At 45.1% G+C, this 21811-nt stretch overlaps 1 protein-coding gene across 3 annotated transcripts; it reads right to left on the bottom strand.

The window, feature by feature from the left end:
* Positions 1 to 4557: 4557 nt before the first annotated feature.
* Positions 4558 to 19091, bottom strand: LOC115205615 (E3 ubiquitin-protein transferase RMND5B). 3 transcript variants are annotated; one of them, XM_029771783.1, is made up of 10 exons: positions 19006 to 19091; positions 17306 to 17478; positions 16609 to 16751; positions 16310 to 16447; positions 16008 to 16108; positions 14806 to 14972; positions 12165 to 12330; positions 7483 to 7585; positions 7115 to 7269; positions 4558 to 6983 (listed from the first exon to the last, which is right to left on the bottom strand). In XM_029771783.1, the coding sequence occupies exons 2-10, from the start codon at positions 17442 to 17444 to the stop codon at positions 6920 to 6922; spliced, it is 1176 nt and encodes a 391-aa protein (XP_029627643.1). In that variant the 5' UTR covers positions 17445 to 17478; positions 19006 to 19091; the 3' UTR covers positions 4558 to 6919. The 3 variants fall into 3 exon arrangements, with proteins under 3 accessions (XP_029627643.1, XP_029627644.1, XP_029627645.1); XM_029771784.1 differs by lacking the exon at positions 19006 to 19091 and adding an exon at positions 18712 to 18988; XM_029771785.1 differs by lacking the exon at positions 19006 to 19091 and adding an exon at positions 18766 to 18988.
* Positions 19092 to 21811: the final 2720 nt, after the last annotated feature.

Genomic DNA, 21811 nt, shown 5'->3' with positions numbered 1-21811 from the left:
GATTACTAGACCATCACACGCCAATACATGGCTGCTATTGCTCTGCCATTAACAAGGGGAATTTTAGTTATGAGGATGACAAGTTCCTTTTTTGGGGGGTAAAATGACCCTTTAAGAAAACTGTTATACTGTAACAATACTGTATTGAGAACGTTTTATGGAATTTATATTTATTTTCATGTGAATCTATTTTCTGTCCCCAAATTACTATTTTGGAATCTGTATATAGTTGTAATTTGGATATACTAATGCTGCAGAAGCATGTACTGTTTGAGTAAAGGACACTTTGAATGAATAGCCAAATACAGCCTAATATTAAAGCTCTGGCTATTATTCTGCATCCCATTGGACTAATTACTGATCATTCACTTGTACCTATCGCTGCTGTCGGAGGAAAACCTCATCTCCTAAACAGAATCGTTTAATTAAATGGCCATATTGTCCCATTAACAAACATACAATTACAAAACTTGAGAAGCTGTTTTGAATACATTTTCTTGGTCCTAGAGTCATTAAAATATTCAGAGACTACATTGAGGGAAGTTACTGCTTTCAATACAGTCAAATGTTTGGACACACCTACTCATTTAAGGGTTTTTCTTTATTTTTTACTATTTTCTATGTTGTAGAATAATAGTGAAGACATCAAAACTATAAAATAGCACATAAGGAATCATGTATTAACCAAAAAAGTGTTGAACAAATCAAAATATACTTTATATTTTAGATTCTTCAAATAGCCACCCTTTGCCTTGATGACAGCTTTGCACACCCTTGGCATTCTCTCAATCAGCTTCACCTGGAATGCTTTTCCAACAGTCTTGAAGGAGTTTCCACATATGCTGATCACTTGTTGGCTGCTTTTCCTTCACTCTGCGGTCCAACTCATCCCAAACCATCTCAACTGGGTTGAGGTCAGGTGATTGTGGAGGCCAGGTCATCTGATGCAGCATTCCATAACTCTCCTTCTTGGTAAAATAGCCCTTACACAGCCTGGAGGTGTGTTGGGTCATTGTCCTGTTGAAATACAAATGACAGTCCCACTAAGCCCAAGCCAGATGGGATGGCGTATCGCTGCAGAATGCTGTGGTAGCCATGCTGGTTAAGTGTGCCTTGAATTCTAAATAAATCACTGACAGTGTCACCAGCAAAGCACCCGCACATCATCACACCTCCTCCTCCATGCTTCACAGTGAGAACAACACACGTGGAGATCATCTGTTCACCTACTCCGCGTCTCACAAAGACACGGCTGTTGGAACCAAAAAATCTCAAATTTGGAATCATCAAACCAGATTTCCACCGGTCTAATGTCCATTGGTCATGTTTCTTGGCCCTAACAAGTCTCTTCTTCTTATTGGTGTCCTTTAGTAGTGGTTTCTTTGCAGCAATTCGACCTAGAATGCCTGATTCAAGCAGTCTCCTCTGAACAGTTGATGTTGATGTGTCTGTTACTTGAACTCTGTGAGGCATTTATTTGGACTGCAATCTGAGGTTTTTAACTCATGAATTTATCCTCTACAGCAGAGGTAACTCTGGGTCTTCCTTTCCTGTGGTGGTCCTCATAAGAGCTAGTTTCATCATAGTGCTTGATGGTTTTTGTGACTGCACTTGAAGAAACTTTCAAATTTCTTGACATTTTCCCTGTTGACTGACCTTCATGTCTTAAAGTAATGATGGATTGTCAATCTCTTTGCTTATTTGAGCTGTTCTTGCCAAAATATGGACTTGGTCTTTTTCCAAATAGGGGTATCTACTGTATACCCCCCTACCTTGTCACAACACCACTGATTGGCTGAAATGCATTAAAAAGAAAATACATTCCACAAATTAACAAGGCACACCTGTTAATTGAAATGCATTCCAGATGACTACCTCATGAAGCTGGTTGAGAGAATGTCAAGAGTGTGCAAAGCTGTCATCCAGGCAATGGGTGGCTGCTTTGAAGAATCTCAAATATATTTTGATTTGTTTAACACTTTGGTTACTACATGATTCCATATGTGTTATTTCATAGTGTTGATGTCTTCACTATTATTCTACCTTCTGGTCTTCTAGGCAGAGTTCCTCTGTCCAGGGGCTGTGTTCTTTTGCCCATCTTTTCTTTTTATTGGCCAGTCTGAGATTTGGCTTTTTCTTTGCAACTCTGCCTAGAAGGCCAGCATCCCGGAGTCGCCACTTCACTGTTGACATTGAGACTCGTGTTTTGCAGGTAATATTTAACGAAGCTGCCAGTTGAGGACTAGTAAGGCATCTATTTCTCAAACTAGACACTCAAATGTACTTGTCCTTTTGCTCAGTTGTGCACCAGGGCCTCCCACTCCTCTTTCTATTCTGGTTAGAGCCAGTTTGCACTGTTCTATGAATAATTGCAAAAGCTTTTTCTAATGATCAATTAGCCTTTTAAAATAATAAACTTGGATTAGCTAACACAACGTGCCATTGGAACACAGAAGTGATGGTTGCTGATAATGGTCCTCTGAACACCTATGTAGATATTCCATAAAGAATCTGCCGTTTCCAGCTACAATAGTCATTTACAACATTAACAATTCCTATACTGTATTTCTGACCAATTTGATGTTATTTTACTGGACAACAAATGTGCTTTTCTTTCAAAAACAAGGACATTTCTAAGTGACCCCAAACTTTTGAACAGTAGTGTATACTCACATTATATATATGTTGCTTCTGAATTTATATAATAAACATTTATCAAGTGGTGTGATGGCAATTTTCTTTACGTTACAACAAAAGCACAGCCTATAGCTACAACTTGTAGTAACCCACTGGTATGTTATACTACACTATACTGTAATGTACTGTGCTGTGCTATACTATACTACACTATACTGTAATGTACTGTGCTGTGCTATACTATACTACACTATACTGTAATGTACTGTGCTGTGCTATACTATACTACACTATACTGTAATGTACTGTGCTGTGCTATACTATACTACACTATACTGTAATGTACTGTGCTGTGCTATACTACACTGAGCCTGTAACATACATCAACCCCAGAGTCTTGTACTACATTTAGCTCAGTCTTGGTTACCTTTCCCCCATCCTCCTGGGACTTTAAATACCTATATGTTGTGTGCAGGACTGCTCTCCTCCTCAACCCATTGGAGGAGAAGGTCAGAGGGGAGGGATCCCTGGCTTATTCGTCCAATGGGTTTTGAGGAGGCGAGGAGAGAGGACGCAAGGAGTATGAAACTGAGATTTTCCAAATATCTGTTGTGAAGGAGACTGATAGGTTAGTTTTCTCTGAACTAGACTGGAGGAAGCTGCTGGGAAAATACCCTTTAGGACATCTCAGCCTTCAACCCTTATCACCACACCCTGTCACTCCCCTGAACAACCCTGGCTCACAAACACAACGCCCTTCCCTCCCTTGTCCATCCCTGGCCCCTACATACCTCCTTCCGGAGTTTGGACATTAGAGGTCAAAGGTCAGCCCAGATGGAAACAGAGGAGGATATTTGTTAGCGTAAGGAACAGGTATTTCTATGTGAGCCAGCCAAGGTAGGCTGTAGAGAAGGGTAGTGGCTGCCCTGGGTGGTTTTGTGAAGTTGAGTGCTGGACACAGAACAAACGCCCAGTTTTCTTTTAGAATGCAAATTAAATATGTGTGTGTGTGTGTGTGTGTGTGTGTGTGTGTGTGTGTGTGTGTGTGTGTGTGTGTGTGTGTGTGTGTGTGTGTGTGTGTGTGTGTGTGTGTGTGTGTGTGTGTGCACCACAGGAGGCTGGTGGCATCTTAATTGGGGAGGACGGCTCATAGTAACAGCTGGAAAGGAATCAATGGAATGGTAGCGAACTCTCAAACCCATGGTTTTCATGTGTATGATCCCATTCCATTTACTCCATCCCAGCCATTATGAGCTGTCCTCCCACCCACTCTCAAGCGTATTTGACTTGTGTAATAGCCAGGTTCATGATTTGAGCAGTTAGCAAACAGTCCTGTTTTAGACTTGACTCACCAATCTCCATCTAACATTATATAATCCAGGGTTTAATATAACTCCACAGCTCACATAGGTGACTGTCTTCTGAGTGTGGGATGATGATGAAAGATATTAACTCATGCTTGTGTGTGTTGCTGCTCTGTATGTAGGAGAGACTCTACACATGCAAACTTCACTGCTTGGATTTCAAGCATTCATTGTAGGCGGCTTAACAGAATTACTTACATACAACTATACCACACACTAGTTAAAGTCAACAGGAGGACAGTTGTTTGCATGAAGTGAATACAGCTAGCCCAGTAGGAGACATTTCTGCAACTAAAATTCTCAGGCTGGCAGGCCGTCATTGTAAATAAGAATTTGTTCTTAACTGATTTGTCTAGTTAAATAAAATAAAAAGTAAAACTAAGGCATGTTTAGAATGTAGAAGTCACCTAGTGTTGTAATGTCGCCATCTGGTGGCATCAGTAGGAAGAGTATGTGAGTCAACATCAGTGGCTAATATTGGCTCTATCGGTCCATCTTTCTGCAGCTAACCAAAACCAACCAAATTCGAATACTTTCCACAAACATATAAACAGAGTTGGAGTATAAAGTTTTTATTCCATTTTAAGATGCAAGTATAATATGAAACATGTTAGAGAATAAATATGTACAATACAACTTTAATAAAGACAGAGAAGCAGGTAAAAGGCAAACCTATCACACAAGAACTCAAGAACTGACTAATGGAAAAGAAAAAGAACCCAAGGAAGAAGCCATATCAGACCTTAGTGTATTCTGTCAATCTGGGAAAGGAGATGAATGATTGTCAACCAAAAGCAGTATATCAAATGTAAAAATCAACCAAACATAAAACAAACACATGTGCACACACAAATCATAATATAAAACTATACCTGCTTAAAAAAAATACCTGCTTCCATCATTCATTCTGACTGGAGATCAGTGCAAAGTTGATATAATGGCTGCCTGCTACCATGTGTCGGCTGTTAAAGAGATGGTGGTGCAGAACTCGCTGACATCACCATTCCATGGGCTGGTATGACATCACCATTCCATGGGCTGGTATGACATCACCATTCCATGGGCTGGTATGACATCACCATTCCATGGGCTGGTATGACATCAACATTCCATGGGCTGGGAGCTATCGATTCAGAAAACGGAGAAGGATTTGATCATGGATCCAACCCAATACTGATGTTGCTATTTTGTGGCATAATTATATTTCATAAAATGTATTATGTTACTTGTGGTTGCACTATTTTACAAAGAGACTTGATTCTAGCGATGATAAATAAAAACAAAAGCAGACTTCACAGTAGTATAATTTGTTTTTGTTGAATACATAGGCCTACACAGAACAAGAAACATGGCTTCCTTCTTCAGGAAAATTCTTGTTATTGGAGCCAGTTGCAAAATCAAATCAGTCAATTGACCCTCGAACTCTCCATCGATCACAACTGTTGATCATCACACTGATACATGTACTGTAACCCAAAGTGACTTTCAACCAATCAAGGCCTTTATTACATCATCACCAATAGAAAGAGAAATGTTTAAAAAAAAATTACAATCAGTGTTCCATTCAAACTGTAACCATGGTCACCACCTATCAGCCAATCACAACCTCTCAATACAATTTATGTGAATATATTTTCTCAGAGGCCACTTAGCTTTACCTCTGTAATATAGAAGTTTAAATACTCTCCTGAAATCAGACAACTTTCTAAAAAAAATTAAAAATTATAACTGTCACATCACCCCTCTAACATCCATTAAATCATTATAAAAGACCCATTCTGTCTACTGAGGAAAGCCTACAGATGGATAGAGCATTCTGTGTACTGAGGAAAGCCTACAGATGGAGAGATAGAGAATAAGGAACTTAGCAGTCGTCCAAAAACTACAACTTGATACCCTATCAACTCAACTCGAAAGGCTATCATCAACAGAAATTCAACATCAACACGCCATCAACTTGAACTCGACAGCCTATCACCATCATCAACTCAACTCGACAGCCTATCACCATCATCATCAACTCAACTCGACAGCCTATCACCATCATCATCAACTCAACTCGACAGCCTATCACCATCATCATCAACTCAACAGCCTATCACCATCATGAACTCGACAGCCTATCACCATCATCAACTCGACAGCCTATCACCATCATCAACTCGACAGCCTATCACCATCATCAACTCGACAGCCTATCACCATCATCAACTCGACAGCCTATCACCATCATCAACTCGACAGCCTATCACCATCATCAACTCGACAGCCTATCACCATCATCAACTCGACAGCCTATCACCATCATCAACTCGACAGCCTATCACCATCATCAACTCGACAGCCTATCACCATCATCAACTCGACAGCCTATCACCATCATCAACTCGACAGCCTATCACCATCATCAACTCGACAGCCTATCACCATCATCAACTCGACAGCCTATCACCATCATCAACTCGACAGCCTATCACCATCATCAACTCGATAGCCTATCACCATCCCACAAAAGAAAGCATAACACCTCATCACATCCTTAAAGAAAAAGTGTAGAATAAGTTCAGCAGGCAGTTGCAAATGAACGAGTGTCAATGAATGAACAATCCTTTTGAGATGTTTCCTTCGTCCTCATGCTGACCGACTCCTCTCTGTCTCTCTATGGGTAGAAGTCGTTTGATGGGCCATCCACATCAGCCCTCTGTACACTAGGAGCTGTTGATGGGGCAAGACGAGGCAGGAATATTACAGCCTTGGGCCATCACTGGGAGGGGATCTGTCCGAGTTTGGGTGGGGACACTGGGGCAAATTGGTGCCTGTGAGGAGGTAGGATGGGGATTTCCAGGGGTCCTGGGGTAGCAGGTAGCTAGCTACTGTAGTTCCAAGGGCCTGGCGGTTTCAGGAAACAGGACGGGGGATCAAAAGAAGATCTGCTTGGCATCTGACGGGTTCTGCTCCATGGGACAGTAGGGGCATTTCAGTCTGAGGAGATGGAGGACAGAGAGAGTTCAGACACACACAGGCAGGTGAGTTTAACCACAGAGTTACAAAGGTCTGACACTGCCAATGGTTGAATGCCCTCCGGTCTGTTGGTCAGCCTGGATCAAACTTACTTTCCAGCGTTGGTGAGTTTGTTGAGGGCGTCTCTGGAGATGACGTGTCCACAGATGAGCTTCATGGGAGGGTTGCTCTCTGACGTCTGCTGCCGGAGGATGGGACAGGCGAATACGGAGTGGTACCAGCACTTCTTCCCCAGGTCTATCTCAATCTGGAGGGAGAGGAGACAGGACAGACAGGAAAGACAGGACAGCACCATTACCCTCCTATGACAACCTTCATTAATAATCCATTTTAAAATGGTTATAGTATCATAGATGTTAGAAATAATTATGAATTACAATTCTTGCTTTTAAACACTGAGAAATCGTTGCCCAGAGAAAGTCATGAGAGAAAAGCAGAGAGCTTAGAGAGGGAGACTTACAGGTAGCTCGTCCTTGTGTGTCCAGACTCCGCTACACTGTCTCTGTTCAATCACCTGTTTGATGTTCATCAGGACTGGCAGAGCCATGCAGCCTGACGCAAAACTGACATTCAACACAGAGAAACAGACGTGGAAGTCACAGATACATACTGCAGTCAGAAACAAAGACGAGCAGTGTATAGGAATCTTACTATCAGCGTCATACTCCCGGCCGTGTGTGTCAAATCAAACTGGATTTGTCACATGCGCTGAATACAACAGGTGTAGACCTTACAGTGAAATGTTTACTTACAAGCCCTTAACCAACAATGCAGTTTTAAGAAAATACAACCAAAAAAAAGTATGAGATAAGAATAAAAAGTAATTAAAGAGCAGCAGTAAATAACAATAGCGGGGCTATATACAGGGGGTACCTGTACAGAGTCAATGTGGAGGCTATATACAGGGGGTACCTGTACAGAGTCAATGTGCAGGCTATATACAGGGGGTACCTGTACAGAGTCAATGTGCAGGCTATATACAGGGGGTACCTGTACAGAGTCAATGTGCAGGCTATATACAGGGGTACCTGTACAGAGTCAATGTGCAGGCTATATACAGGGGGTACCTGTACAGAGTCAATGTGCAGGCTATATACAGGGGGTACCTGTACAGAGTCAATGTGCAGGCTATATACAGGGGGTACCTGTACAGAGTCAATGTGCAGGCTATATACAGGGGGTACCTGTACAGAGTCAATGTGCAGGCTATATACAGGGGGTACCTGTACAGAGTCAATGTGCAGGCTATATACAGGGGGTACCTGTACGAGTCAATGTGCAGGCTATATACAGGGGGTACCTGTACAGAGTCAATGTGCAGGCTATATACAGGGGGTACCTGTACAGAGTCAATGTGGAGGCTATATACAGGGGGTACCTGTACAGAGTCAATGTGCAGGCTATATACAGGGGGTACCTGTACAGAGTCAATGTGGCAGGCTATATACAGGGGGTACCTGTACAGAGTCAATGTGCAGGCTATATACAGGGGGTACCTGTACAGAGTCAATGTGCAGGCTATATACAGGGGGTACCTGTACAGAGTCAATGTGCAGGCTATATACAGGGGGGTACCTGTACAGAGTCAATGTGGAGGCTATATACAGGGGGTACCTGTACAGAGTCAATGTGCAGGCTATATACAGGGGGTACCTGTACAGAGTCAATGTGCAGGCTATATACAGGGGGTACCTGTACAGAGTCAATGTGGAGGCTATATACAGGGGGTACCTGTACAGAGTCAATGTGGAGGCTATATACAGGGGTACCTGTACAGAGTCAATGTGCAGGCTATATACAGGGGGTACCTGTACAGAGTCAATGTGGAGGCTATATACAGGGGGTACCTGTACAGAGTCAATGTGCAGGCTATATACAGGGGGTACCTGTACAGAGTCAATGTGGAGGCTATATCCAGGGGGTACCGGTACAGAGTCAATGTGCAGGCTATATACAGGGGGTACCTGTACAGAGTCAATGTGGAGGCTATATACAGGGGGTACCTGTACAGAGTCAATGTGCAGGCTATATACAGGGGGTACCTGTACAGAGTCAATGTGCAGGCTATATACAGGGGGTACCTGTACAGAGTCAATGTGCAGGCTATATACAGGGGGTACCTGTACAGAGTCAATGTGCAGGCTATATACAGGGGGTACCTGTACAGAGTCAATGTGCAGGCTATATACAGGGGGTACCTGTCCAGAAGTCAATGTGCAGGCTAATACACAGGGGTTACCTGTACAGAGTCAATGTGCAGGCTATATACAGGGGTAACCTGTACAGAGTCAATGTGCAGGCTATATACAGGGGGTACCTGTACAGAGTCAATGTGCTAAGGGCTATCTACAGGGCGGTACCTGTACAGAGTCAATTGCAGGCTATATAACAGGGGTTACCTGTACAGAGTCAATGTGGAGGCTATATACAGGGGGTACCTGTACAGAGTCAATGTGGAAGGCTATATACAGGGGGTCCCGTAAGAGTCAATGTGCAGGGCTATATACAGGGGGTACCTGTACAGTCATGTGCTATATACAGGGGGTACCTGTACAGAGTCAATGTGCAGGCTATATACAGGGGGTACCTGTACAGAGGTCAATGTGCAGGCTATATACAGGGGGTACCTGTACAGAGTCAATGTGCAGGCTATATACAGGGGGTACCTGTACAGAGTCAATGTGCAGAGCTATATACAGGGGGTACCTGTACAGAGTCAATGTGCAGGCTATATACAGGGGGTACCTGTACAGAGTCAATGTGCAGGCTATATACAGGGGGTACCTGTACAGAGTCAATGTGCAGGCTATATACAGGGGTACCTGTACAGAGTCAATGTGCAGGCTATATACAGGGGGTACCTGTACAGAGTCAATGTGCGAGGCTATATACAGGGGGGTACCTGTAGCAGAGTCATGTGCAGGGCTATATACAGGGGTACCTGTACAGAGTCAATGTGCAGGCTATATACAGGGGTACCTGTACAGAGTCAATGTGGCAGGCTATATACAAGGGGGTACCTGTACAGAGTCAATGTGCAGGCTATATACAGGGGGTACCTGTACAGAGTCAATGTGGAGGCTATATACAGGGGGTACCTGTACAGAGTCAATGTGCAGGCTATATACAGGGGGTACCTGTACAGAGTCAATGTGGCAGGCTATATACAGGGGGTACCTGTACAGAGTCAATGTGCAGGCTATATACAGGGGGTACCTGTACAGAGTCAATGTGCAGGCTATATACAGGGGGTACCTGTTACAGAGTCAATGTGCAGGCTATATACAGGGGTACCGTACAGGAGTCAAGTGGAGGCTATATAAGGGGGACCTGGACAGTCAATGTGCAGGCTATATACAGGGGGTACCTGTACAGAGTCAATGTGCAGGCTATATACAGGGGGTACCTGTACAGAGTCAATGTGGAGGCTATATACAGGGGGGGTACCTGTACAGAGTCAATGTGGAGGCTATATACAGGGGGTACCTGTACAGAGTCAATGTGCAGGCTATATACAGGGGGGTACCTGTACAGAGTCAATGTGGAGGCTATATACAGGGGGTACCTGTACAGAGTCAATGTGCAGGCTATTACAGGGGGGTACCTGTACAGAGTCAATGTGCAGGCTATATACAGGGGGTACCTGTACAGAGTCAATGTGCGGCTATATACAAGGGGGTACCTGTACAGAGTCAATGTGCAGGCTATATACAGGGGGTACCTGTACAGAGTCAATGTGCAGGCTATATACAGGGGGTACCTGTACAGAGTCAATGTGCAGGCTATATACAGGGGGTACCTGTACAGAGTCAATGTGCAGGCTATATACAGGGGGTACCTGTACAGAGTCAATGTGGCAGGCTATACAGGGGTACCTGTACAGAGTCAATGTGGAGGCTATATACAGGGGGTACCTGTACAGAGTCAATGTGCAGGCTATATACAGGGGTACCTGTACAGAGTCAATGTGCAGGGCTATATACAGGGGGTACCTGTACAGAGTCAATGTGGCAGGCTATTACAGGGGGTACCTGTACAGAGTCAATGTGGAGGCTATATACAGGGGGTACCTGTACAGAGTCAATGTGCAGGCTATATACAGGGGGTACCTGTACAGAGTCAATGTGCAGGCTATATACAGGGGGTACCTGTACAGAGTCAATGTGGAGGCTATATACAGGGGGTACCTGTACAGAGTCAATGTGCAGGCTATATACAGGGGGTACCTGTACAGAGTCAATGTGCAGGCTATATACAGGGGGTACCTGTACAGAGTCAATGTGCAGGCTATATACAGGGGGTACCTGTACAGAGTCAATGTGGAGGCTATATACAGGGGGTACCTGTACAGAGTCAATGTGCAGGCTATATACAGGGGGTACCTGTACAGAGTCAATGTGCAGGCTATATACAGGGGGTACCTGTACAGAGTCAATGTGCAGGCTATATACAGGGGGTACCTGTACAGAGTCAATGTGCAGGCTATATACAGGGGGTACCTGTACAGAGTCAATGTGCGGGGGCACCGGTTAGTTGAGGTATTTGAGGTAATGTGTACATGTAGGTAGAGTTAAAGTGACTATGCATAGATAATAAACAAAGTAGCAGCAGCGTAAAAGAGGGTTCTGGGTAGCCCTTTAATTAGCTGTTCAGGAGTCTTATGGCTTGGGGTTAGAAGCTGTTTAGAAGCCTCTTGGACCTAGACTTGGCGCTCCGGTACCGCTTGCCGTGCAGTACCAGAGAGAACAGTCTATGACTAGGGTGCCTGGAGTCTTTCACAATTTTTAGGGCCTTCCTCTGACACCGCCTGGTATAGAGGTCCTGGATGGCAGGAAGCTTTGCCCCAGTGACGTACTGGGCGGTAGGCACAACCCTCTGTAGCGCCTTGCGGTCGGAGGCCGAGCAGTTGCCATCCCAGGCAGTGATGCAACCAATCAGAATGGTCTCGATGGTGCAGCTGTATAACCTTTTGAGGATCTGAGGACCCATGCCAAATCTTTTCAGTCTCCTGAGGGAAAATAGGTTTTGTTGTGCCCTCATCACAACTGTCTTAGTGTGTTTGGACCATGATAGTTTGCTGGTGATGTGGACACCAAGGAACTTGAAGCTCTCAACCTGTGCGTGTGCATGTGCGTGTCTAACCTGACACTGAGAGGTGACTCTACAGATAGCCCCAGCAGAGCGCAGGCGTCCCTGGTGAAGCTGTTACAGATCTCAGCCCATTGGTTGGTCTCTAGCAGAGAGCGGTAGGGAGAGTTCTCTATGCCGTGCCGCAGGTACACCAGACTACCCATGAGGATCTGGATGTCTGGGGAGGGAGAGGAGACACTGTTAATACGGATGTCTGGGGAGGGAGAGGAGACACTGTTAATACGGATGTCTGGGGAGGGAGAGGAGACACTGTTAATACGGATGTCTGGGGGGGGAGAGGAGACACTGTTAATACGGATGTCTGGGGGGGGAGAGGAGACACTGTTAATACGGATGTCTGGGGGGGGAGAGGAGACACTGTTAATACGGATGTCTGGGGGGGGAGAGGAGACACTGTTAATACGGATGTCTGGGGGGGGGGAGGAGACACTGTTAATACGGATGTCTGGGGGGGGAGAGGAGACCTGTTAATACGGATGTCTGGGGGGGGAGAGGAGACACTGTTAATACGGATGTCTGGGGGGGGAGAGGAGACACTGTTAATACGGATGTCTGGGGGGGGGAGAGGAGACACTGTTAATACGGATGTCTGGGGGGGGAGAGGAGACACTGTTAATACGGATGTCTGGGGGGGGGAGAGGAGACACTGTTAATACGGATGTCTGGGGGGGGGAGAGGAGACACTGTTAATACGGATGTCTGGGGGGGGGAGAGGAGACACTGTTAATACGGATGTCTGGGGGGGGAGAGGAGACACTGTTAATACGGATGTCTGGGGGGGAGAGAGACTGTTACGATGAATGTAATACTCGGATGTCTGGGGGGGGAGAGGAGACACTGTTAATAACGGATGTCTGGGGGGGAGAGGAGACACTGTTAACGGATGTCTGGGGGGGGAGAGGAGACACTGTTAATACGGATAGGAGACAACTGTTAATAACGGATTGTCTGGGGGGGGGGAGAGGAGACACTGTTATAAACGGATTTCTGGGGGGGAGAGGAGACACTAAGTATATAATAACGGAATGTCTGGTGGGGAGAGGAGACACTGTTAATACGGATGTCTGGGGGAGAGGCGACACTTAATACGGATGTCTGGGGGAGAGGCGACACTGTTAATACGGATGTCTGGGGGAGAGGCGACACTTAATACGGATGTCTGGGGGAGAGGCGACACTTAAATACGGATGTCTGGGGGGAGAGAGAACAACTGTTAATACGGATGTCTGGTGGGAGGAGGAGACACTGTAATACGGATGTCTGGGGGAGAGGCGACACTGTTAATACGGATGTCTGGGGGAGAGGAGACACTGTTAATACGGATGTCTGGGGGAGAGGCGACACTGTTAATACGGATGTCTGGGGGAGAGGAGACACTGTTAATACGGATGTCTGGGGGGAGAGGAGACACTGTTAATACGGATGTCTGGGGGGGAGAGGAGACACTGTTAATACGGATGTCTGGGGGAGAGGTCGGTTAATACGATGTCTGGGGGGGAGAGGAGACACTGTTAAAATGGGTGTCTGGGGGAGAGGAGACACTGTTAAAATGGGTGTCTGGGGGGGAGAGGAGACACTGTTAAAATGGGTGTCTGGGGGGAGAGGAGACACTGTTAAAATGGGTGTCTAGGGGGAGAGGAGACACTGTTAATATGGATGTCTGGGGGGAGAGGAGACACTGTTAATATGGATGTCTGGGGAGGAGAGGAGACACTTAATATGGATGTCTGGGGGAGAGGAGACACTTAATATGGATGTCTGGGGGAGAGGAGACACTGTTAATATGGATGTCTGGGGGGAGAGGAGACACTGTTAAAATGGATGTCTGGGGGGAGAGGAGACACTGTTAATAAGGATGTCTGGGAAGAGAGGAGACACTGTTAATAAGGATGTCTGGGGGAGAGGCGACACTGTTAATATGGATGTCTGGGGGAGAGGAGACACTGTTAATAAGGATGTCTGGGGGGAGAGAAGACAACAGAAAACAACAATGGAACATGCTTGGCAACAGAAAACAACAATTAGAGTTTCTTATTGGATGATTAGGATTTCTTCTTATTGGACAGTCCCTCCCTGTTTCAGTTTATTTTCTTTCCGTTTGGTGCCTAATGAACATGATCCCTGTCAAAAAGCTCCTCAAAACCACAAGGAACCCCCAGCCAGGGAGTCTGTCCCTACCCCTCCTCAAAACCAAAAGGAACCCCCAGCCAGGGAGTCTGTCCCTACCCCTCCTCAAAACCACCAGGAACCCCCAGCCAGGGAGTCTGTCCCTACCCCTCCTCAAAACCACCAGGAACCCCCAGCCAGGGAGTCTGTCCCTACCCCTCCTCAAAACCGCCAGGAACCCCCAGCCAGGGAGTCTGTCCCTACCCCTCCTCAAAACCGCCAGGAACCCCCAGCCAGGGAGTCTGTCCCTACCCCTCTTCAAAACCACCAGGAACCCCCAGCCAGGGAGTCTGTCCCTACCCCTCCTCAAAACCACCAGGAACCCCCAGCCAGGGAGTCTGTCCCGACCCCTCTGGTGCTGTGAGGTGAAGGACTGCCTCCATTCAGACCATCATATATCTGCCCTCTACATTTCTATCTGTCCCACTCTGACCAGAACAGGGCCCAAGCTGTCTGTGTCCCCTACCTCTCTGGTGCTGTGAGGCGAAGGGCTGGAAGTGCCTGGCGTACTGTAGCGCCTCCAGCTGGTTGGTGATGCCTCCGTTTAACAGGCTGATGAAGTAGAGGCGGTGCAGCTTGAACTCCAGGGTACTGTTCAGGTCCAGCAGGCGCTGCCGGTTTGTTACTGCCCATCTGGAACCAGGGAGAGAGAGGATTGTAATCGTTAGTGCACACCGCAGCAAACTGAAAACAATTTATATTGGACAAATTCAGGTAGTTCCCTCCCCGTTTCCTTCTGTTTGGGTCCTAGTGAATAGACCCCAGGATTGGCCTTCAACCCTGGCATTGACCCAACCCTGACCGTGTGTCTACAAGTCTTTCAGATATCAATTGTGTTCTAAAGTTAATCAGTTACTGAATGGATCAAAATTATCAAAGAGGGGTTTGATTCACATTCAACTCCACACAGAGAGGAGGTACAGTACATACTTTAGTGCTGGTCTGAGGTCAGTATATAACAGAGAGGAGGTATAGTACATACTCTAGTGCTGGTCTGAGGTCAGTATATAACAGAGAGGAGGTATAGTACATACTCTACTGCTGGTCTGAGGTCAGTATATAACAGAGAGGAGGTATAGTACATACTCTAGTGCTGGTCTGAGGTCAGTATATAACAGAGAGGAGGTATAGTACATACTCTAGTGCTGGTCTGAGGTCAGTATATAACAGAGAGGAGGTATAGTACATACTCTAGTGCTGGTCTGAGGTCAGTATATAACAGAGAGGAGGTATAGTACATACTCTACTGCTGGTCTGAGGTCAGTATATAACAGAGAGGAGGGAGAGTACATTATTCTAGTGCTGGTCTGAGGTCAGTATATAACAGAGAGGAGGTAGAGAGGAGGTACAGTATATACTCTAGTGCTGGTCTGAGGTCAGTATATAACAGAGGAGGTATAGTACATACTCTACTGCTGGTCTGAGGTCAGTATATAACAGAGAGGAGGTATAGTACATACTCTAGTGCTGGTCTGAGGTCAGTATATAACAGAGAGGAGGTATAGTACATACTCTAGTGCTGGTCTGAGGTCAGTATATAACAGAGAGGAGGTATAGTACATACTCTAGTGCTGGTCTGAGGTCAGTATATAACAGAGAGGAGGTATAGTACATACTCTACTGCTGGTCTGAGGTCAGTATATAACAGAGAGGAGGTATAGTACATACTCTAGTGCTGGTCTGAGGTCCTGCATCCTCAAGGCCTCCAGGATCCTGTTGAGTTCCAAGAACGGCTGCTTCATGCTCATGTCAATCACTACTCCAGACTCCTGGACACACACACACACACACACACACACACACACACACAGTTCTAATACATATGAAGTACAATCACTACTCCAGACTCCTGGAGAGACACACACGGCAGGCAGTTATAATACATATGAAGTACACCCAAGTTCTTCAATTCTGGTTCTGGGGACCAATAGGGTGTGCAGGCTTTTGTTTCATCTCAGTTGTTTGTTTACCTGACATAGGTCCTCTGCCACGCTCAGCATGCCTTGTCTGTACAGGTGTTCCACGATGGTCTCACTCAGGTACTTCTGTCTCTCAGGTGAGTCCCACACTGTCTCCGCCACCACTGCACTCACCTCTGCATCAAAGTTCTACAGAAACACAACCAGGAAACAACCAAAGGATCAGTGGAAATACATTTCTCCCTTGTGATTAAGTTTATAATATTGTCTTGAACCACAAGGAAGTTGCGTCATCTCTTTTCTAAATTGTAAAGATACTATAATGAAAGCATTTACTGGGAAACTCTCACCCTGTCGATAGCTTTGCCCACTTTGGAGACACTGCCGTGGATGTCCTTGTGTCTGGAGGCCAGCAGCTGTACCGTTTCTTTAATGTTCTTACAACACTGGGCCATGGTCTGAGACAGCACCGTCAGATCTGCATCTCGTACCCCTGAAGGAGAGGTAATGCATTGACAATACACAACATTCTATGGCAGCCATGTTAGCGCCATTTAAAACATAATGACATATGTCTATGGTTAGCACCCTATTACTGTCACATGGGAATATTCAAACAATGTTATGTAACTGAGTGTCTAGAATTAAAACAATATTCAAAAGTTGACCCAACTCTGTAAATACATGTCTCTGCCCTGAAGGAGACAGCAATCAGGTTAAAACAAGTCCTAATGTAAAAGGTTAAAGTAGACATGCTGAAAGTTACACACAGAGAGACCTATGAATCACTTCTGTGCCTGAACTCATGAGTCATGACACGCAACCGGGGCAAAACAATGTTTCATTTCTCTGGTGTTTAAATAAATTCACTGCATATTGTTCTGTGCTTCAGTTATAGTCGTGCATCAAATTCCTCAAATATGGGGCCTTTAACCGTGTGGGCAGGTATCTATCATTCTCTCATTTTGTACCATGCACCTGCAAGGTACCGGATGACTGGAGTGGACACTACTTCTAAACTACAGCGTGGAGCTGGCATGGCCTTACCGAATGTAACCAGCTGTCCCCGTAGCTCACAGACGCTGCGTAGTAGTTCGTCCAGACGTTCCTCTGACTGGTGTCCGTACATGACGAACCTATGGAGCACCTTCTCCAGCTCCCGCTCCACACACGCACACTGCTCCATACCTAGACTGGGACTCTACCGCATTCACTACCACCTGGGAGAGAGAACACACATAACCAAGGGAACTAGGTCTAGGTTCTTAAACCTCTCTCCAGGGACCCCCTGACATTTCACAATTTTGTTGTAGCCCTGAAGTGATTCACCTAGTCAAGGGCCTGAAGTAGCTCATCTGATTCACCTAGTCAAGGGCCTGAAGTAACTCATCTGATTCACCTAGTCAAGGGCCTGAAGTAACTCATCTGATTCATCTAGTCAAGGGCCTGAAGTAACTCATCTTATTCACCTAGTCAAGGGCCTGAAGTAATTCATCTGATTCACCTAGTCAAGGGCCTGAAGTAACTCATCTGATTCACCTAGTCAAGGGCCTGAAGTAACTCATCTGATTCACCTAGTCAAGGGCCTGATGATTAGTTGAATCAGGTGTGCTAGCTATAGAAAATATCAAATACCTGGAATGGCTGGGGGTCCCCAAGGAGAGGTTTGAGAACCACTGAACAAGGTCACAAACAATAGCTCAGCATTTTGCAATCCTCCCATGACCCCTACAGTTTTGATTCACTACTAGTACTAGCATAACTGGTCAACAAAATACTTTATTAGTTGAATCAGATTTGCTAGAGCCTAAAGTGTGCAATGGCACAGTTTGGACAGTATTGATAATCATTGACAGGCAACAGAAAAGATGAAAGAAGACCATTCCATTCTAGATCAACAAGTGGATATCACTGTTGTTAGGCCTGAATGTCTTGGTCTCACTGACACATCAGGCATCCCTGGAGTATTCATTTGAAAAACATCGCTCTGCAACTTTCCCCTCCTCGTTTTAATTGTATACATCTGACAAATAAAACATTTACTATGTAACTACACATCATGCAAAAAAGGCTACTTTTGGAACCGGTTTGCTCGCTGAAGCTAATAGGCCCTGTCCATAGCCTCAAGCCCTCGACCAATGACATTCGACTGCAACACTGGGTTAGCACGGTAGGCTAACTAGCCAAATCGTTTGCTGACACTGAGTTAAGACAAGTAGCTAGCGAAATACTAAGAATCTAGCCAGCTGTGTTCTTGCTACTTACTAAAAAGTCACAACAAAGCTCTGGTAGCAGCTATGTTAGCAAAGATCAAGTTAGCTAAGCTAACTAGCCATACCCACAACATTACCAAGCCAGCTAGCGTAGCTATATAGCTACTGGTAGCTAGACGTTATCTAGCTGCATAAGAAGTCGTATCAAACACCACTTGGTTACAATGTCGATTATCATACCTCTGTCAATCCTAATGGCAGCTAAGAAATGTTTTTGAGTAGCTAGCTAGTTACGTTTTGTTATTCTGTCCTTTCGCATACACTTCAAGTTGTCGCATAACGTAAACCTAGCAATGGACCGAAGCTGTTTATGTTTGACTCGGCAATAATGGTGTACTTAATCGATTGCATAGTTAGAAAGACAGCCAGATTATCCTAATATTTGTTGCAATTCTCAAATATATCAACGACATGTCATAAAATATAAAATGAGTTAGAAGGACAACGTAAAGCGTCAAAATAAACACCACTTGCCTGTCGTAACAGCGATTCTCCACCAGTTGTCCTTCGATCTGCGGAACTTCCTTCCGGTGTCGCACGTCTTAGATTTTCATAATAAAAGGGCTGTACCTACTTTGACCATAAAGGTAAGATTCTTAGACTTGATTCAATGTTTAATATTTACAGAGTTCCATCCTCTGGTATATAATCATGTATCCTTATAAAACAAGTAAAATGTAGCATTTGTTTCCAATATTGAATTGTCACACATAGCCTACAAGTTCATTGCGAACCCCAGGTGGCGCTGATTGGACGGTTATGAATTGAGATCTATGGCCAGCTTGCATAGCGACGGTTCAGACAGGTGTGTGGCTTGGAGCTGGCCAGGGGATTTCCCACCTGTGATGTAACTATCTGGTCATGACCCCAGACAGGCATTGATGTAAAACACACACACACAAACCATCAATATGCATGTATATTACTGAAAGTCACTCATAAGACATGTCTCAATTAAGTTCTAAGTCTCAATTCTGTCACTTCATTATCTTGCATCAACAACACAGACTGAGTGTATCAAAAGAAAGACAAATCTCAGTTTCATAGTTGGGAGTCTGTGTGTAGCCTAGCCTAGGTCACTGGAGACCAAACTTAATGGAGATATAACTAAAGAAGCTTGTGTTTCAGAGTGAAGAAATAGGCTGCATAGCCAGAGCAGTGTAGCATCAGGTCAAGGGTCGATCAATCTTTTAGCGAGGCCTGGGCGGCCACCCAGCCCCAACCACACACAGCTCACATCACAATCTCACAAAGGTTGCTACCATCGTTACCCTCATGCGTGAGCCAACGGAGAAGTTATTTTCTATGGAACATTATCTCACCTCTACGTCTATGAAAGTCTTCAAATACATTTGAATGAAATCCCACTGAGAGGAGAGTTTTGGAGCTGTAGATGTAATACCTGCCCCATTGTCTCACTGTGCATGGCTCAGCTCACACTACTATACTGCATGTGCATGGCTCAGCTCACACTACTATACTGCATGTGCATGGCTCAACTCACACTACTATACTGCATGTGCATGGCTCAGCTCACACTACTATACTGCATGTGCATGGCTCAGCTCACACTACTATACTGCATGTGCATGGCTCAGCTCACACTACTATACTGCATGTGCATGGCTCAGCTCACACTACTATACTGCATGTGCATGGCTCAGCTCACACTACTATACTGCATGTGAATGGCTCAGCTCACACTACTATACTGCATGTGCATGGCTCAGCTCACACTACTATACTGCATGTGCATGGCTCAGCTCACACTACTATACTGCATGTGCATGGCTCAGCTCACACTACTATACTGCATGTACATGGTGGTCAAAACAAGCAAGGGGTGTACTACAGATTAGAGAAACACTAGTAAGTAAGACAAGTGTTGTTCTCTGCAGCTCAGTTGGCATGGCTCTTGCAACGGCAGGATAGTGGGTTTGATTCCCGGGACCACCCATAGGTAAACATATGTGTGCAGCATGACTGTAAGTTGCTTTGGATAAAAGCGTCTGCTACATGGTATAGATTATTATTATATTAGAACATCTGTACAAGTCAAATCAACTCCAATTGATCTCATCTTTCACTCCTTATGATCTAAACATGCATAATCACACTTCACAACAGAAGATTGGACAGATTTTTGCATGGGATCTTTCTAGAAGGTGCTATGAAGCCCCCAATAGGCTAGATTACAGTGATGCAAATCAATCATTACACACACGTGGATTAATACAAGTTTGGTGACAGATTCACAAACCACAATCACACCCCAAAAAGGGCATCACAACAAACTAGGGCAGTTGAAAAAAGCTAGATTTGAAATGTGATCCTGCTGGTTTCTATTCTGTCCTGTTTGTCATGAACACTAAGGGGTTGGTTGGTTCTAAAATACCCTCTCATGAGACTGGGCCTTGGTTTAGCATCACAGCCCAAAGATAGGAGCACAGGAAATAAACACCCATGTGAGTTTACTGTCTGAGGAGGAACTAAAATATATTAGACCAGGCTGAGACTGCTGCACCCAACCTTATACTGAACCTACCTGACAATATGTTAGACCAGGCTGAGACCCAACCTTATACTGAACCTACCTGACAATATGTTAGACCAGGCTGAGACCCAACCTTATACTGAACCTACCTGACAATGTGTTAGACCAGGCTGAGACCCAACCTTATACTGAACCTACCTGACAATATGTTAGATCAGGCTGAGACCCAACCTTATACTGAACCTACCTGACAATATGTTAGACCAGGCTGAGACCCAACCTTATACTGAACCTACCTGACAATGTGTTAGACCAGGCTGAGACCCAACCTTATACTGAACCTACCTGACAATATGTTAGATCAGGCTGAGACCCAACCTACCTGACAATGTGTTAGTACATGTTTTACTTCACTAGATCACTTTATAACAACATACATGACAGGAACAATGCACACTACTATAATGAGCATGTCCATAACAGTATAGGATGTAGCCAAAAGACTGGCTCTCATTTGTATTCCTGGGCACCCTGGCAACTCAGAAACATTGAACATAGATTGGCACTGCAGGTTGGGGTATGGTTGTTCTAGTTGGCTTGTGAATGGATGGGTTTAGCCAGCTGGTGTGTGGGTATTGCTGTTGATTGAGTAGGTGTAGTTTTGTATTGGAGACGAGGGGGCTGCTGTGTTTAATCTAACCCTGGACTGAACGTAAAACCTCTCCATAGTCGAGGTGCCAGGCATACTTTCCCCTGAGTCCACCACTGGACCACTAGCCCCACAGC

This window comes from Salmo trutta, chromosome 13 (assembly GCF_901001165.1).
Source record: "Salmo trutta chromosome 13, fSalTru1.1, whole genome shotgun sequence".
In the NCBI taxonomy this organism is placed as follows: Eukaryota; Metazoa; Chordata; class Actinopteri; order Salmoniformes; family Salmonidae; genus Salmo; species Salmo trutta.
The sequence above is the reverse complement of the archived record's forward strand: the minus strand, read 5'-3'. Positions and strand labels throughout refer to the sequence as shown.

Bases quoted from the DNA above. Each gene is read 5' to 3' on its own strand.
- LOC115205615 (XM_029771783.1), bottom strand. From the start codon at position 17,444: ATGGAGCAGTGTGCGTGTGTGGAGCGGGAGCTGGAGAAGGTGCTCCAT. The intron at 7,586-12,164 runs GTTAGACACGCA...GTTGAATGTCAG, and splicing joins GAGTCACCTCTCAGTGTCAG to TTTTGCGTCAGGCTGCATGG. The intron at 7,270-7,482 runs GTAAGTCTCCCT...CTCTCCCTCCAG, and splicing joins CACACAAGGACGAGCTACCT to ATTGAGATAGACCTGGGGAA.